At 41.3% G+C, this 15035-nt stretch overlaps 1 protein-coding gene across 2 annotated transcripts; it reads left to right on the top strand.

The window, feature by feature from the left end:
- The first annotated feature begins 807 nt into the window (after positions 1 to 807).
- On the top strand, positions 808 to 14283 carry LOC310635898 (uncharacterized protein). 2 transcript variants are annotated; one of them, XM_083355262.1, is made up of 10 exons: positions 808 to 1538; positions 1740 to 1857; positions 1987 to 2069; positions 2806 to 2932; positions 5483 to 6760; positions 9581 to 10156; positions 10413 to 10527; positions 10647 to 10727; positions 11816 to 12026; positions 12946 to 14283. In XM_083355262.1, exons 1-6 carry the CDS (start codon positions 1134 to 1136, stop codon positions 9586 to 9588), a joined length of 2019 nt encoding a protein of 672 aa, XP_083211388.1. In that variant the 5' UTR covers positions 808 to 1133; the 3' UTR covers positions 9589 to 10156; positions 10413 to 10527; positions 10647 to 10727; positions 11816 to 12026; positions 12946 to 14283. The 2 variants fall into 2 exon arrangements, with proteins under 2 accessions (XP_083211388.1, XP_083211387.1); XM_083355261.1 differs by lacking the exons at positions 9581 to 10156; positions 10413 to 10527; positions 10647 to 10727; positions 11816 to 12026; positions 12946 to 14283 and having other exon boundaries at positions 5483 to 7661.
- Positions 14284 to 15035: the final 752 nt, after the last annotated feature.

Below are 15035 nucleotides of genomic sequence, written 5' to 3'. Positions count from 1 at the left end.
GTCTAGATTGGATGTACATGGCAAGAAAAACAAATCTTGCAAGTTTACCGGACGGATGGCACATAGGGAATAAAGCTATTACAGAACTGGGTAGTCCTGCTAGAAATACTTCAAAACCTCCTCCCAGAGGGAAGGGTAGAGTGGGTGGGTGGGGTCTCTAACAATGCTTTGACCACTAAGCACATAGGCCTTATAAGCAGCATCCTGAACACCAGGAAGTGAGTTTCCTCTGAGCTTCCTATGACACCAGTGTTCGTCAAAGTTGGCAACTTTACACTCTGGGTGTTGAAGTGGAAGTTGGAAAAAGACTGGATTAGGCTAAAAATAGGGGACTTTGTTTCTAGGAATTGCATGTGTAGCTGGTTTATTTATTTGATTTTTATTCCTCTATGTCAGGGGAGTCAAACTGCCAGCCCACAGGCCGGACGCATCATGCAGAAGCCGCACCCACATCTGCTCTATGTATTGGATGGTGGTTTATTAATTCAGGCTTCTAAAGTTCCTCAAGGGTATTTCTGCCAGGTGGTTAATGGGGTTCTGCTGCTTTTACTATATGTTCAAATGTTGATTTAATTACTTATTAAATAGATTTATATATCACTCGTCTTAACTTCTGTTTGTGACCTGAAACACTCATGAATCAGATTGTTTTAAGGGTTTCTCTTATCTTTCTTCACCGCCACAGAAATCACTTTAACAGAAACCTCAGAAATAGAAATCCACAATCTTATTTTTTGTGTTTTTCCAATATTTTAAGTCATTGGAAGAAGTTGATCCAGAAAGGTTCTCCTTAATTTCCACCAGATAAATCAACCTACCTAATAAGATTCTCCTCCATTTTTCCAAATATTAGTAGATTCATTTAACATCTTTTTATTTGGGAGAAGGATCCTCTGTAGTTAAATTAGTCACCCAGTAATTACTGGAAATATCTTTTGTTTTCCATTTCAGCTACGTAGAGTGAAAACCTTTCCTGCTCCATCTGAAGATGAAAGCATCTTGCAGGTGTGGAGGGCTGAATGTCCTTGGGAAACTTGACCAGATCCTCATCGTGAAATTCAACTCTTCTGAATAGGAAGACCTCTAGAGATCCATTGACCCATTTTGCAACAGGATTAGAGAAAAAAGAGAAGATGGAGGGACAACAGCCAGCAGATGCAGGAACTGGAAAACACCCTCTTGCTTGGAGCTGTGGGAAGAATGGGTCAAGTCTTAGGCAGAAGGTCCAGGAAGTGGGAACTAACGCTTTAGAGGTCCATTGCTGTCACTTCAGAAAAGTACAGTTCCAGAAGGTGACTGGACCCCGAGATGTTTGCAGTCACCTTCACCGCCTTTGCCTTCAGTGGCTGCAGCCAGAGAGACACACGAAGGCTCAGATGTTGGACCTGGTTCTCCTGGAGCAGTTCCTGGCTGTCCTTCCCTCAGAGATGGAGAAATGGGTACGGGAGTGTGGCGCAGAGACGAGTTCCCAGGCGGTGGCCCTGGCCGAAGGGTTCCTGCTGAGCCAGGAGGAGGAAAAGATGCAAGAAGAGTTGCAGGTGTGAGGATATATTCATATGGCAGTTCTAAAGATGAGCTTAGAGTTATTCCGTTCTTTTAGAGAATGTATGTGAGGGAAATCTTCCATTCTCACTTTCCAGCTTCAGTGATGAGCATTTGGGTCTCCTAAGTTGGGGGTGCAGTGTGGGAATTCATTCTTTTCCCTCTGTTCTTCCTTGTTTCTCCTGGGAAATGTCCAGATGTCCTTGGAAGCAGTCACTGAATATGTCAAGGGATGGACAGAATCGTCCAAACGCTCTCAAGAACTGCTGCTTGGGGAGATCTTCCAGAAAAATGAAGATCAGGATGCCATGTCAGGTAGCGTAAGCTCCTTCTTTATAAGGATTGGACATCCAGCTAACTCTGATTCTTTTGCCCCTCTTGGGTGGAATCTCTGTCTTTTTTTTAATCAAATCTGCTTTCATACTATTTTTTTGCCTCTCACAGAGAACCAAGACCAGTCCTTGGTATTTTTAGAATCACCTCCTCTTCATGATGTAGCTGAAAGAATGGCTGAGGCTCTGCCTCAGGTAGGAGAAAACTTTGGAAAAGTTGGATGGGTTTCATTTTGTTCTGGAGTTCAAGGTAATATATATCATAAGCCACCTCGAGTCACTGAGAGCGATTTGGGAATCCATATAAATAAATAAGATTTAAAATTTATTAAATTTATATGCCTCCTGTCTCACTATCCAAAGTGACTGTGTGTGGCTTACAATGGTGTAAAAGCATAAATATGAAAGTATTAAAATTAACAAGTAAATGAAAGTTAAAAACCAAAAGCAACAACAACAAAGTTGGAAGGGAACTTGGAGGTCATCTAGTCCAACCACCTGCTCAGGCAGGAAACCTTATACCATTTCAGACAAATGGCTGTCCAATCTCTTCTTAAAGACTTTCAGTGTTGGAGCATTCACCACTGCTGGAGGCAGGTTATTCCACTGATTAATTGTTCTAATTGTCAGGAAGTTTCTCCTTAGTTCTAGGTTGCTTCTCTCTTTGGTTAGTTTCCATCTGTTGCTTCTTGCCCTACCTTCAGGTGCTTTGGAGAATAGCTTGACTCCCTCTTCTTTGTGGCAACCCCTGAGATATTGAAACACTGCTACCATTGACATTGTGCCATCTGCCAAAAGTTGTGAGATCTTATTTTGAATTATGCAGCAGTTCATTTCATTGATTGCAAATCTCCCCTGGCATTGATTGAAGAGAAGTCTCACATTTTTCTTGGGGTTGTTTGTTAATGGGGAAATTTGTTTCCTTGTTTAGGATCTTGTGTCTTTCGAGGAAGTGGCTGTGCATTTCTCTGAGGAGGAGTGGTCTCAGCTGGATGCTGACCAAAAAGCTCTCCATGGGGAGGTCATGCTGGAGAATTCCAGGAATCTGGTTTCTCTGGGTAAGAATTCTATTTGTGGTCAGAAACTAAGAGAAGACATTTAGGGCTTAAATGTAACCATCTATTTGAAAAAAAACCTGTTTTATTGAAGAAGGAAATTAATAGCTATCTCCTTAGATGTATATGAGTATTTTCCATCTAATATTTGAGGGAGGGTTTCTCTTAGTTAATTTTTAAAATTTCTTTTGAATCTCATCAAGGAGAGCTTGACCTCTTGGCTGTAGATGTATGTGACCATACCACACTGTCCTCTGCTTGTTTGAGACCAGATATCTTCCTGTTTGCCATATGAATTTTGGCATTTTCTCAGACCAATAATGTGATGTCCCTCTTTTCTTTCTTTGACTTTTCTATGATTATGAACCTTTGGATTCTGGATGAGATATTTCAGTTTTTCTCAAACTGTAAATGAAATTTATTGATTCAATGTTTCTAATCATGCTTTCAAGACAGTCTTGACTTTTATTTATTTTATTTGATTTGTATACCGCCTTTCTCCTGAAGGACTCAGGGCGGTGAACAGGGACATAAATACCAAAATACAGAAATTAAAAACAAATTAAACCCTAATGCCCAAATGCAGAAAATAAATTACATTAAAACAATAATTAAAACAAAACCCATCAGACCAGGCCGGCTTGTTCAAACAAATAGGTTTTTAGGTCGCGTCGGAAGGAGCGAAGGTCGGGAGCCATCCGGAGCTCAACCGGTAAACGGTTCCACAGGTCAGGTGCACCCACAGAGAACGCCCTCCCCCTGGGGGTCACCAGACAGCATTCTCCAAACGGTGGCACCCTGAGGAGGCCCTCTCTGTGGGAGCGCACTGGGCGGAGGGCAGTTGATGCTGGCCGCAGGTGCTCCCTAAGGTACTCCGGACCCATGCCATGTAGGGCTTTGTAGGTTATAACCAGTACCTTGAATCTTACCCGGAAGGCAACCGGAAGCCAATGCAGCTCAAGGAGCAGAGGTGTAATATGGGAGTATCGGGAGACCCCCAACACAACTCGCGCGGCTGCATTCTGCACCAGTTGGAGCCTCCGGGTGGTCCTTTTGTTGATTGCCTGGTCAAGTTAAAGCAATTTTTGTCTTGTTCCATGGGTTAAGAAACTTTGGAGAGTCTCTTAGTTACGTTTGCCAATTAGTATAAGTTATCCTGTTCCCAGCATTTTCCCACCCTCACAGAGATTGCTTAAAAAAGCAGCCTGAGCTGCTTTTCTCAGCACCATACGTCATTACAAATTTCTAAATACAAGTTGATAATCTGTAACCTTAATTTGCTGTCTTGCAGGTGCTGCCTGTAATTTTACGCCCTTGGCTTTTGTTTGCTTTCTAAGAGGCTCAGAGCTAGGTAGACTGTGGGTGCCAGCATATTCATTTTGATTTGAATTCCCATTGTGTTCCTGCTTACTCTCTTGCATCTCTTTGTCTCCAGTTAATGTAAATACAGTACAAACCTTTATGTCCTTTTTGTTAATTATATCAGAACTAGATGAGAATTCCAAAGAGCAGGGGAGTATTTATTTTATTTATTTATTTATTATTGGGACTTATATGCCACCCTATCTCCCGAAGGACTCAGGGCGGCTAACAACAATAGCATATAATAAATACAGAAGTTAAGATAAAATTAAAATTAAAGGCCTCTGTACAATAAATTAAAATCAAAATCAAAATAAATTAAAAATTAGAGTTAAAAATTAAAAACATAATTAAAATCCCTGTCAGTCCAGGTCAGCCAGGTGGAAAAGGAGTGTTTTGAGGCCACGGCGAAAGGACTGGAGATCTTGGGCCATCCGAAGCTCATGGGGGAGTTGGTTCCACAGGGCTGGCGCTCCCACAGAGAAGGCCCTCCCCCTGGGGTCGCCAGCCGACATTGTCTAGCCGACGGTACCCTGAGGAGGCCTTCTCTGTGTGAGCGTACTGGGCCATGGGAATTCGTTCCTGGCAGTAGATGGTCCTGCAAGTATCCCATTCCTAAGCCATGTAGGGCTTTAAAGGTAAGTACCAGCATCTTAAATCTCACCCGGAGGGCAACCGGTAACCAATGCAGCTCACGCAGGAGGGGTGTAATATGGGAGTATCGGAGTAGGAAAAAGGAAAGCTGAAATTAAACTGTAAGCACAGTCACAGTCATGTGATTTTCCACTTAGTGACCAATTTGCCAGTCCTGATTGTGGTTGCTTGATGAGTGCCCAGGTCTGATAGTTACTGGGGATTTAATTTGGCCAAGGGTGGTAGAGCATATGATGCAGCACAGTTCATGGCAACATGGAACCGATCCATGTCATCAAATACCTTGTACACATTGGTTGTCAAAGATTAGATCTGCATTTTCTCTGAGGGCTATGGTAATCTGATTTGATGTGGATACATGAACTTTGTAGTAGCCCACTTGGGAATTCATTTAGCAGAAGCTTAGATCAGATTCTTTCGTATTAGTCAGCAAAACAGCCAAATTATATTGATTCATTGGCAAAATTTCAGAAGAAAACTTTGATCTCTAATCATATTTCTAATCTTGCTACAATTTCTCATGGCTTTTTTTTAAAGAAAAGAATGTCCAGGAGGATAAGAATTACAAAGAACAATGCCAAGCAATTAATCCAAAAGAGGAAAAAGGGAAGTTTGCCAAGCTGTTGGAACCAAAAAGTGATGAGAGAAACCGATCACAAAGTGGAATTAAAAAAAGCTTTTCTTGGATCAGTCGACTTACTTACCACAGAAAGATCCATACAGAAGAACGACCCTATAAATGTCTGGAGTGTGGAAAAGGCTTTTCTAAATCCAGTCACCTCATTTCCCACAAAATGACCCATTCAAAAGAGAAACCATATACCTGTATCGAGTGTGGAAAGGCCTTCCGTGATAATTGCTCTCTCAGAAGTCACCAGAGGAATCACAAGGGAGAAAGGCCCTATAAATGCATGGAATGTGGGAAGACTTTTACTCAAAGTGGTAATCTTGCTTCCCATAAAAGAATCCATACAGGGGAGAAGCCATATAAATGTATACAATGTGGAAAGGGCTTTAGGAGGAATGCTGATCTTACCTCCCATAAAAGGATCCACACAGGGGAGAAACCATATAAATGCATGGAGTGTGGCAAGAGCTTTACTCAGGGCAGTCATCTTACTTCTCATAAGTTTATCCACACAGGGGAGAAACCATACAAATGCATGGAGTGTGGAAAGACTTTTACTCAAAGCAGTAACCTTACTTCCCATAAAAGAATCCACAAAGCGGGGAAGCCATATAAATGCAGAGAATGTGGAATGGGCTTCTGTGAAAATGCATCTCTTATGGAACATGAAAAGATCCACATAGGGGAGAAACCATATAAGTGCATGGACTGTGGAAAGGGTTTTTCACTATCTGATCACCTCATTTCCCATGAAATGACCCATTCAGAAGAGAAACCGCATACCTGCTTGGAGTGTGGAAAGATTTTCCCTGATGATTATTCTCTTCGAAGCCATCAAAGGAATCACGGGGGAGAAAGACCCTATAAATGCATGACCTGTGGAAAGACCTTTGCTCGGAGCAGTCATCTTTCTTCCCATAAAAGAATCCACACAGGGGAGAAGCTGTATAAATGTGTGGAATGTGGGAAGAATTTTAGTACCAACAGTTATCTTACGGCTCATAAAAGGATCCACACAGGGGAGAAACCGTATCAATGTATGGACTGTGGAAAGAGCTTTAGAAGGAGTAGCCTTCTTACTTGCCATAAAAAGATCCATACAGGAGAGAAGCCATATCAATGCAAGGCGTGTGGCAAGAGCTTCAACAGGAATAGTAATCTGAAATCTCATGAGAGAGTCCACTTGGGTAATACTCTTTGTAAATACTAGATCTATACAAATATGTGAGAATATTTTCTTTCCAGTCCAAAGCAGACAAGGTGACTCCACAATCCTAATTGTGATTTTTGCTAAGTAGGAGGTTCCAAGGCAAAAAATGAGGAATAGAAATAAAGGGCATTGATTGCCCTCTTAATGGTGTCTAGCCCACAACTGAAGTAGTAGTTTCCTAGGATTTCCCTGGCGTATATTTCCACTAGAGCAGAATTGCAGGTGGATATTCAATCTTCAGTCCCTTATGATTTCACCATTTAATAATAATAATAAAGTTGGAAGGGATCTTGGAGGTCATCTTGTCCAACCCCCTCCTCAGGCAGGAAACCCTATACCAGAGATGTCAAACTCACGATGTCATGTGATGTTGTGCAACGTATCGGGACGGTTTTGCAATTGCTGGCAATGGGATGGGCGTGGCTTCTGCATGATGCATCCGGCCCGTGGGCTGGCAGTTTGACACCCCTGCCCTATACCATTTCAGACAAATGGCTGTTGATTCTCTTCTTAAAGACTTCCAGTGTTGGAACATTTACAGCTTCTGGAGGCAGGTTGTTCCACTGATTAATTCTTCTGTCAGGAAGTTTCTCCTTAGTTCTAGGTTGCTTCTCTCCTTGATTAGTTTCTATCCATTGCTTCTTGTCTTGCCTTCAGTTGCTTTGGAGAATAGCTTGACTCCCTCTTCTCTTCCTCCCTGAGATATTTTGCACCACACTGTCACAGAGGAGGTAAAACTATTCTCTAAAATATCTATATTTATTTATTTCTATCTATATTTATTTTTATATTTGTTCATATATTTATATTTTTATTGCATTGTAGGCTAGCCAAAGTTATTTTGCATAGCAAGATGGGCAGTATATAATGAATAAAGATTGCATAAATACCCAGGCATAAAGGTCATTTCTACACCTCCCTGCAGCTTTCCAGATAACCTGCTAAAGCATATAATGTTGCCAGGTTCTGTGCAGCAGTACTTAAAACTGATCGGACGACCTGTGCTATAAACTGGTTTGAATGAGCACCTAGTAGTTCATCATTCTTAAGTGCTATTTTGTGAGAGATGAAGTTTGCCAGGCTCCCCTTCATCTATTGTAAGGCTCCTACACCTTTAGATTCTTTTTACATTCTTTTTAGATTTTTTAAAAAATTTTAGTACGTGGGTGTAACTTTTTATGCTTTTTAACTTTTTGTGCCCCACACTTAAGTTGATCTTTGAACATAACATTTGATGTTGATATTTCAAGAATATAACTGTTGAAAGAAAAGTGAATTGTTGGCTTTTTGTGCCCCACACTTAAGTTGATCTTTGAACATAACATTTGATGTTGATATTTCAAGAATATAACTGTTGAAAGAAAAGTGAATTGTTGGCTTTTTGTGCCCCACACTTAAGTTGATCTTTGAACATAACATTTGATGTTGATATTTCAAGAATATAACTGTTGAAAGAAAAGTGAATTGTTGACTTATATACTTAACTGATTTCCTTTGGTGAAACTTTTTTTTAAAAAAAATCCTCTAGTTTATAATTCGAATTTTTCTCCAGTCAGATGAGGCACCATTTTCCCTGTTTTCATTTCTCCATCAAGGAGCCTTGTTGTGAGGTAATTTTTTGGAACATCCACCAGTTTGAGCTTTTTCTGTATTTTGGGCTTTATTTATTTCTTCCTTTGTCACAAGCTGCCACTCGGTCTTTCCAATTATTCTTGAGGCAACCAGAGTCATGGATGTGAGAAGGGCAGTTGTTGTATGAAGATAGATAAAAACCGACAGAAATCTCCATTTTCCTGACAGGAAAAAAAATTCTTCTCTCAGGAGACGCTGCCATCTTTCTCTGACAGATAACCAATGATAAATCCCTTTCCTCCTCCTCTCATGCCCATCATCCCTGTCCTCCTTCCCCTCAGATGAGCTCCTCTTTCCCGCCCTTTCGGGGGAATCTTGTCACATTCCGAATAGACTCCTCCAGGGTCACTGGATGCTTTCCCATTGGTCCACAGAAGGGCGAACGTCACAGCTGGCTTTCCAGAGGAGGCGTGGCGTCACAAATGCCTGCCGCTCTTGGATGCCGCACTCACTCTCCTTAACCCCTGGAGCTCCGCGGGAGGCGAAAGAGGCTGCGGGACTCTTGCGGAGCGGAGGAGAGATTCACACGTATCTTAGGTGAGGAGGATCTCTTCCCGTGCAAAGGGAGGCGGAGGAGGGGGAGACCCGGGCCCGGCCCTCCTCTGGGTCCAATCCCGGGTCCCATGTTCCCCAGCCGCCCTCTCCGTGCAGGAGGGAAGCGGAGCTCCAGAACAGCAGTAGCAGAAGAAGAACCAGGGATCCCAGGAAGGCGGCGGGGATCCGGGTGTCCCTTCCCGCCCCGCGTCCGGGGAAGAAGAGCGCGAGTTGGGGGAGGGGAGAGTCGGTCTGGTGGAGGTCCAGCAGGAGAGGAGAAAAACTGAGCGAGGAGACAGTATTGTGCGAACCTGCCTGCGTGTCAGGGAAGACACGGATCTCCAAAGGCCACCCAGAAGAAGGGAAAGGGGATATCTTCAGACCACTGTCGTTTCCTGGCCTTTGAGAATAGAAATAAAAATTGTATTTATTGGCTTTTGCGAGTCATTGATGGAAGTCATCCATTGTGTTTTGCACCACAAACACAAGCAGACACATAATCAGACAACTCATTTGCTCAATGCCACTTCTGTATCAGAAAAATATATCTTCCCATGTTGTGTGAGGGCTGTTCAATGGTTTAAATTCTCCATTTTCTAATTCTTGGAATTTATTTTCTTTTTCTTCTCAGATATATAAAGTGGAAGTCATCCAGCATTCTCTCCTGGGCAAAGACGGCTGAAGCACATTCTTTGGCCAGTTCGGCAATTGCAGGAAGGGTCCTGTGTTTGGAGAGCCACAAGATTCTTTGAACCCATTTGGAGTTGCATTTCAGAACAGAGAAAGAATGGAGAAGGAACTTTTAGTAAGTGAATCAACTGGAAAAGGCCCTTCAGCTGTTCAGCCTGGGAGCTGTGGGGAAGTGTGGGAAAGAGCTGGGCCGAAGATCCTGGAGGAGGAAACCATCATCCATTCAGAAGTTCAGCCCTGCAATTTCAGGAGCCTCCAATACCAGGCAGCTGAGGGTCCCCGAGGACTTTGCAGCCAATTCCATAACACTTGTAGGCGATGGCTGAGACCAGAAAAGCACACCAAAGCCCAGATAATGGACCTGGTTGTTTTGGAGCAGCTCCTGGCTGTCCTGCCCACAGAGATGGAGAGCTAGGTGAGGGAGTGTGGAGCAAAGACCATCTCCCAGGCAGTGGCCCTGATTGAAGGATTCCTCCTGAGCTAGGCAGAGGAACAGATGGAGTTGGTCAAGTTGGAGGTGAGTCACTTTCTTCTTGGGAGTCTAGAAGTGTTTTGAAGGAAATAAAGTGTTTGAATTCTTTACCCCCTCCCTTCCAGACTTCTCTGACATTCATACTACATGGAGGTGTTTCACTAATTCTTGTAGGACATTGTTCCAGTCATTACTCTCACCTTCTTGATGGATATTGAGTGCTTTGAGGTTGTGTTCAGAGTACAAAAATTCTCTTCATGTTGTGTGATGTCCATAAATTTATTCTTCCTCCTATTTCAAGTCCTTTGCTGTGGAGATCAGAGATTCTGAAAGAAGGAGGAATCCATCAAATCTCCTTGAGGATTTGTTGTTCAAGAGGTTATCTCAGGAAGATTCAAGCCAGGACACCTTGGAAGGTAAACGAAGGTCCTTCCATTCCCCAGAGAAATCCCAGCTATCTTGCCTTGTCTATGTCTTCTCTTCTGTAGACTATGTCCTTCTATTTTGTTATTAATCCTGAATGTCTTCCTCACAGGGAAACATAGAATGAAGTTTTCTGGTCTTTCTGGCGGAGCTGAAACAGTGGTTGAACCTCCAAATGAAGTAAGTGGGGGATGTAAGCTAGATTTATATTCTCTCTTGCCTTCAGGAAGTCAAGCTGGAGTACAGAGCACTCCATTTTTCTATTCCAACCCTCCCCCCCCAAAAAAATCTTTTTTGGGCTGTGTTATTTTCATGTTTCTCAGCAATGTGGAATGGAGAATAGCAGGTTCAAGTTACTCTCAGCAGGTTAGTTTCCTCTGAAGACTGTTGTTGGGACACAATGGTTTGTCATTTCTACCTTCAGATTCTGTTTAGAATTTTTTTAAGGACCACTAATTAACTTCCTCCGCTGGATATTCTTCCTACTATTAGTTTACAAGTGATTTTTAAAAAATTCCTTCAAGAAATAGGAATAAAGGAATAAACGTGTCACAATGGCAGCAACTGGTAAACAGATCCATGCTTTTTAGCAATAGCACTTAGACTTATATACTGCTTCACAGTTCTTTACAGCCTTCACTAAGTGGTTTACAGAATCAGCACATTGCCACCAACAATCTGGGTCCTCATTTTACCAACCTTGGAAGTATTCAAGGCTGAGTGAACCTGGAATCCGTGAGACTCGAACTGCCGAATTACTGGCAGCCAGCAATCGGCAGTAGTAGCTGCTGTATTGCATTCTAACCACTATGCCACCTGGCTCTTTATTATTCTTTGACCTGAAATTGTACAAGGCTAATCAAAAATAACTAAATGGTGACACTGTGACATTACAATTTTTAAAAAGACTTGTTTGTAACCAGTGATTAAAAAATAAGTACATCAGATTAAAAGATAAAGCAGATGATTAAAAGCCAATGACAGTAGCCAGATGGAAAAGTAAAAATGGTTTTGAAGGAATACATAAAGGCACTTCTGGCAAAGTAATTTCTGGTCCTCTGATTTGTGCCAGGATTTGGACACCAAGCAATCCAGCTCTTGAAAGGCTGAGGAATGCCCTTCCTGGGGAATTTTCTCTGTGTTGTCTTCTGTTTCTCCTGAATCTTGGATTCATATCAAGTACAGCTGTTAGTTAGCAAAGAACTTTGCTTTGGGAATTTGTGAACAATGGAACAAACCACACAAATCCTCCTTGGCCTTTTCTATTTTTCCTTTTTTCAGGAGGATCTTGTGTCCTTTGAGGAGGTGGCTGTGTATTTCTCTGAGGAAGAGTGGTCTCAGCTGGATCATGACCAAAAAGCACTGCATTGGGAAGTCATGCTGGAAAATCATAGGAATGTGGCCACTCTGGATAAGTGTTTGCTATTCCTAACTAATGTTGAGAGTTAATAGAAGTCCTCCTGAGTTTTTTCTCTGCTGCTATATGATTTTGGTAAGAGAAAATGAATACTAAAGAAAAGACAGTTCGGATACAAAAAAAGGGAATTCTTTCAAAATTATTTTATGTCTCTCAGGTCTCGGCTGAAATTAACCAACTCTAATTTCCTAAAGGTGCTTTTTCAAAAGGCAACTAGATTTTCTTGTTTTTCTTTGAAGCTGTTTCACTTCTCATCTGAGAAGCTTCTTCAGCTCTGACAGGATGATGGGGAATGGAAGCATTTATATTCCTTGCAGGAAGCTAGTCATTTGCATTCTTTTAGAGAGCTGTTGAGGCCACCAGGATCACCTGAGTAATACAAATGGACGTGGAGCCTTCTTGGAACTATTCAAAGGATTGTGTTCTGGACTGGAGATAGATGATGTTGTAACCCTCCCTATCTGTTGAGAGACGGCTATTCAGTTTTGATATACAGTAGATGGCCTCTTTGATGCATCTTTCAAACCAGCGGTCCCCTCTGTCCTAATTATGGACTTAGCTGTCTTCAAGAGTGGACTTTGTCTTTTAAAGACAGATGGACTGCTGACTCTTGTCCTGATGGGTTTGTTTTCCTATGTTGTGCCATGTGTTTATGAAGAGGTGGTTTTGTTTCCCCAATGTACAAATCTGACCCAACTCTAATAAATGTTAGGCTATCTCCTATTACCTCCCTGGATGTTTCCTCTAATTATTGCTTCCATGAGAGCTAACTTTGGATGAGATTTGAATATGTATGGATAATTGTAGAGAGATATTTCTCAATATTTCCAAAGCTTTTAGAGCTTATGAATATAGAGATTATAATTTCTATGCCATGTCATTGAAAGCATGAAAATGTGCAATATATTGGAATTTTACAAAAATTAAGAAGAAAATTCATATGACTTCTTACAATTTGATATTTTTCACTAACCATTTTTCTTTTCCTTTGAAGCTAATAATGGACAGCAGTATCAAGATTCCTATGAATTGTTCCAAGTGATCACTGCTGGAAATGGAAAGGAAAAGTCTGCAATTTGAAAGAAACTAGAAAGACATGAAAGAAACCAGTTAAATAATTGGAATCAGGAAAGTCTGTCTTCCATTGATGCTTCGACTTTCTTGCCCAGCAAGGGAAAATAATGAAATGTTAGAAAAAGCATGAAACTAATGAAAGCTAAATTACATGTCGATGAACACTATCCAATCCAAAAGAAACAAGATGATGTAAACAGACACAATGGAAACAGTTACAATAGGTTTTTCAATCTTCTTCTTGGAAATAGGTCCCTTATATCTCAAAAAGGAATCCACATATAAGAGAAGCCTTATGAATGTGTGGAATGTGGAAAAGGCTTCAGAACAAGCAGTCAACTTACTTTCCATAAAATGATCCACGCAGGACAGAAGCCATATAAATATATGAAATGTGGAAATAGCTCTTATACAAATTTTACGGTACATAAAATGACTCACACAATGAAGAAACCATATAAATGCATGGACTGTGGAAAGGGATTTAGGTCGAAAGGTGGTCTTTTTTACCATAAAAATATCCACACAGGGGAGAAACCACATAAATGAATGGAGTGTGGAAAGACCTTTGTTCACAGGAGTAAACTTGTGATTCATAAAAGGATCCATACAGGGGAGAAGCCACATAGTTGCAAGGAAGGTGGAAAGTGGATCAGAAGAAAATGTTCCCTTATTCTCCATGAAATGATCCATACCAGACCGAAGGCCTTTAAATGTGTGCAATGTGGAAAGAGCTTTTGGAGGAATTGTGATCTTACCATCCATAAAAGGATCCATACAGGGGAGAAGCCATATAAATGCATGGAGTGTGGAAAGACCTTTGCTCAGACCGGTGGTCTTATTTCCCATAAAAGGATCCATACAGGGGTGAAGCCCTATAAATGCATGGAATGTGGAAAGAGCTTCAGTCGGAATCATTGTCTTACTTCCCATAAAAGGATTCAAACAGGAGATGCCTTGTAAAAGTTTGGAATGTGGAAAGGGTTTCTACAAAAATAGATCACTTAGTTACATAAAAAGATCTACAAGCCTTATAAAAGCATGTGTGGAAAGACCTTTACTCAGACCAGTTATCTTAGTTCCCATACAAGAATCCACATGGGAGGTGTAGAAATGTGTGGAGTGTGAAAGAGCATCAGTCATAGTTCCTATAAAAGAATTCATACAGAACAGAAATTATATAAATATGAGCAGCTTGAAAGAGGGTCAGGAGGAGTAATGATGTAATTTTTCAATAAAATATTTGGGTGAGAATCCATGTAGACTTTTGGTGCATTTTCTATTGGTGTGTAATGATCTAGGGAAGGTAAAATAAATGGGCCAAACCTTCACAAGATGCAGCCTGAGAGATGAAGACCAATGAAAAGAAAAAACAATTAGCACATGATGTTTTATTTATGAACCCCAGATTTTTGAAGGTAGTCATTTGAAAATATGAATAGACAAATACATGGATAGAGATCCATGAATAGATAGATAGATAGATAGATGGAGGTACCTTGGAGGTCTTCTAGTCCAGTCTTCTGCTTAAGCAGGAAACCCTATACCACTTCAGACAAGTGGCTGTCCAGTCTTCTTAAAGACGTCCAGTGATAAAGCACCCATGTGTGAAAGCAAGCTGATCCCCTGGTTAATTGTCCTCACTGTTAGGAAGTTTCTCCTCAATTCCAAACCAAAGCCGTTCTTCATATGTTTTAGTCTCCAGGGCTTTGATTATCTTAGTTGCTCTTCTCTGATTTTTTCCCAAAGTCTCAATATCGTTTTTGTAGCATGGTGACCAAAACTGGGTGCAGTATTCCAGGAGTGGCCTTACTAAGGCTTTATAAAGCGGTACTAATACTTCACATGATTTTGATTCTATGCCTGTTTATACAAGTTTTTTTGGTTGCCGCTGCACACTGCTGACTTACCTTTAAGTGATCGTCCACTAGGTGTCCAAGGTCTCTGAGTTACTGTTTTTGAGCCAGGTTTCGCCTAATCTGCATTTGTACCTTTGGTTTTTCCTGCCCA

Source organism: Vipera ursinii, assembly GCF_947247035.1.
Source record: "Vipera ursinii genome assembly, chromosome: 2".
Lineage (NCBI taxonomy): Eukaryota > Metazoa > Chordata > Lepidosauria > Squamata > Viperidae > Vipera > Vipera ursinii.
This window is presented reverse-complemented; position numbering and strand designations above follow the sequence as displayed.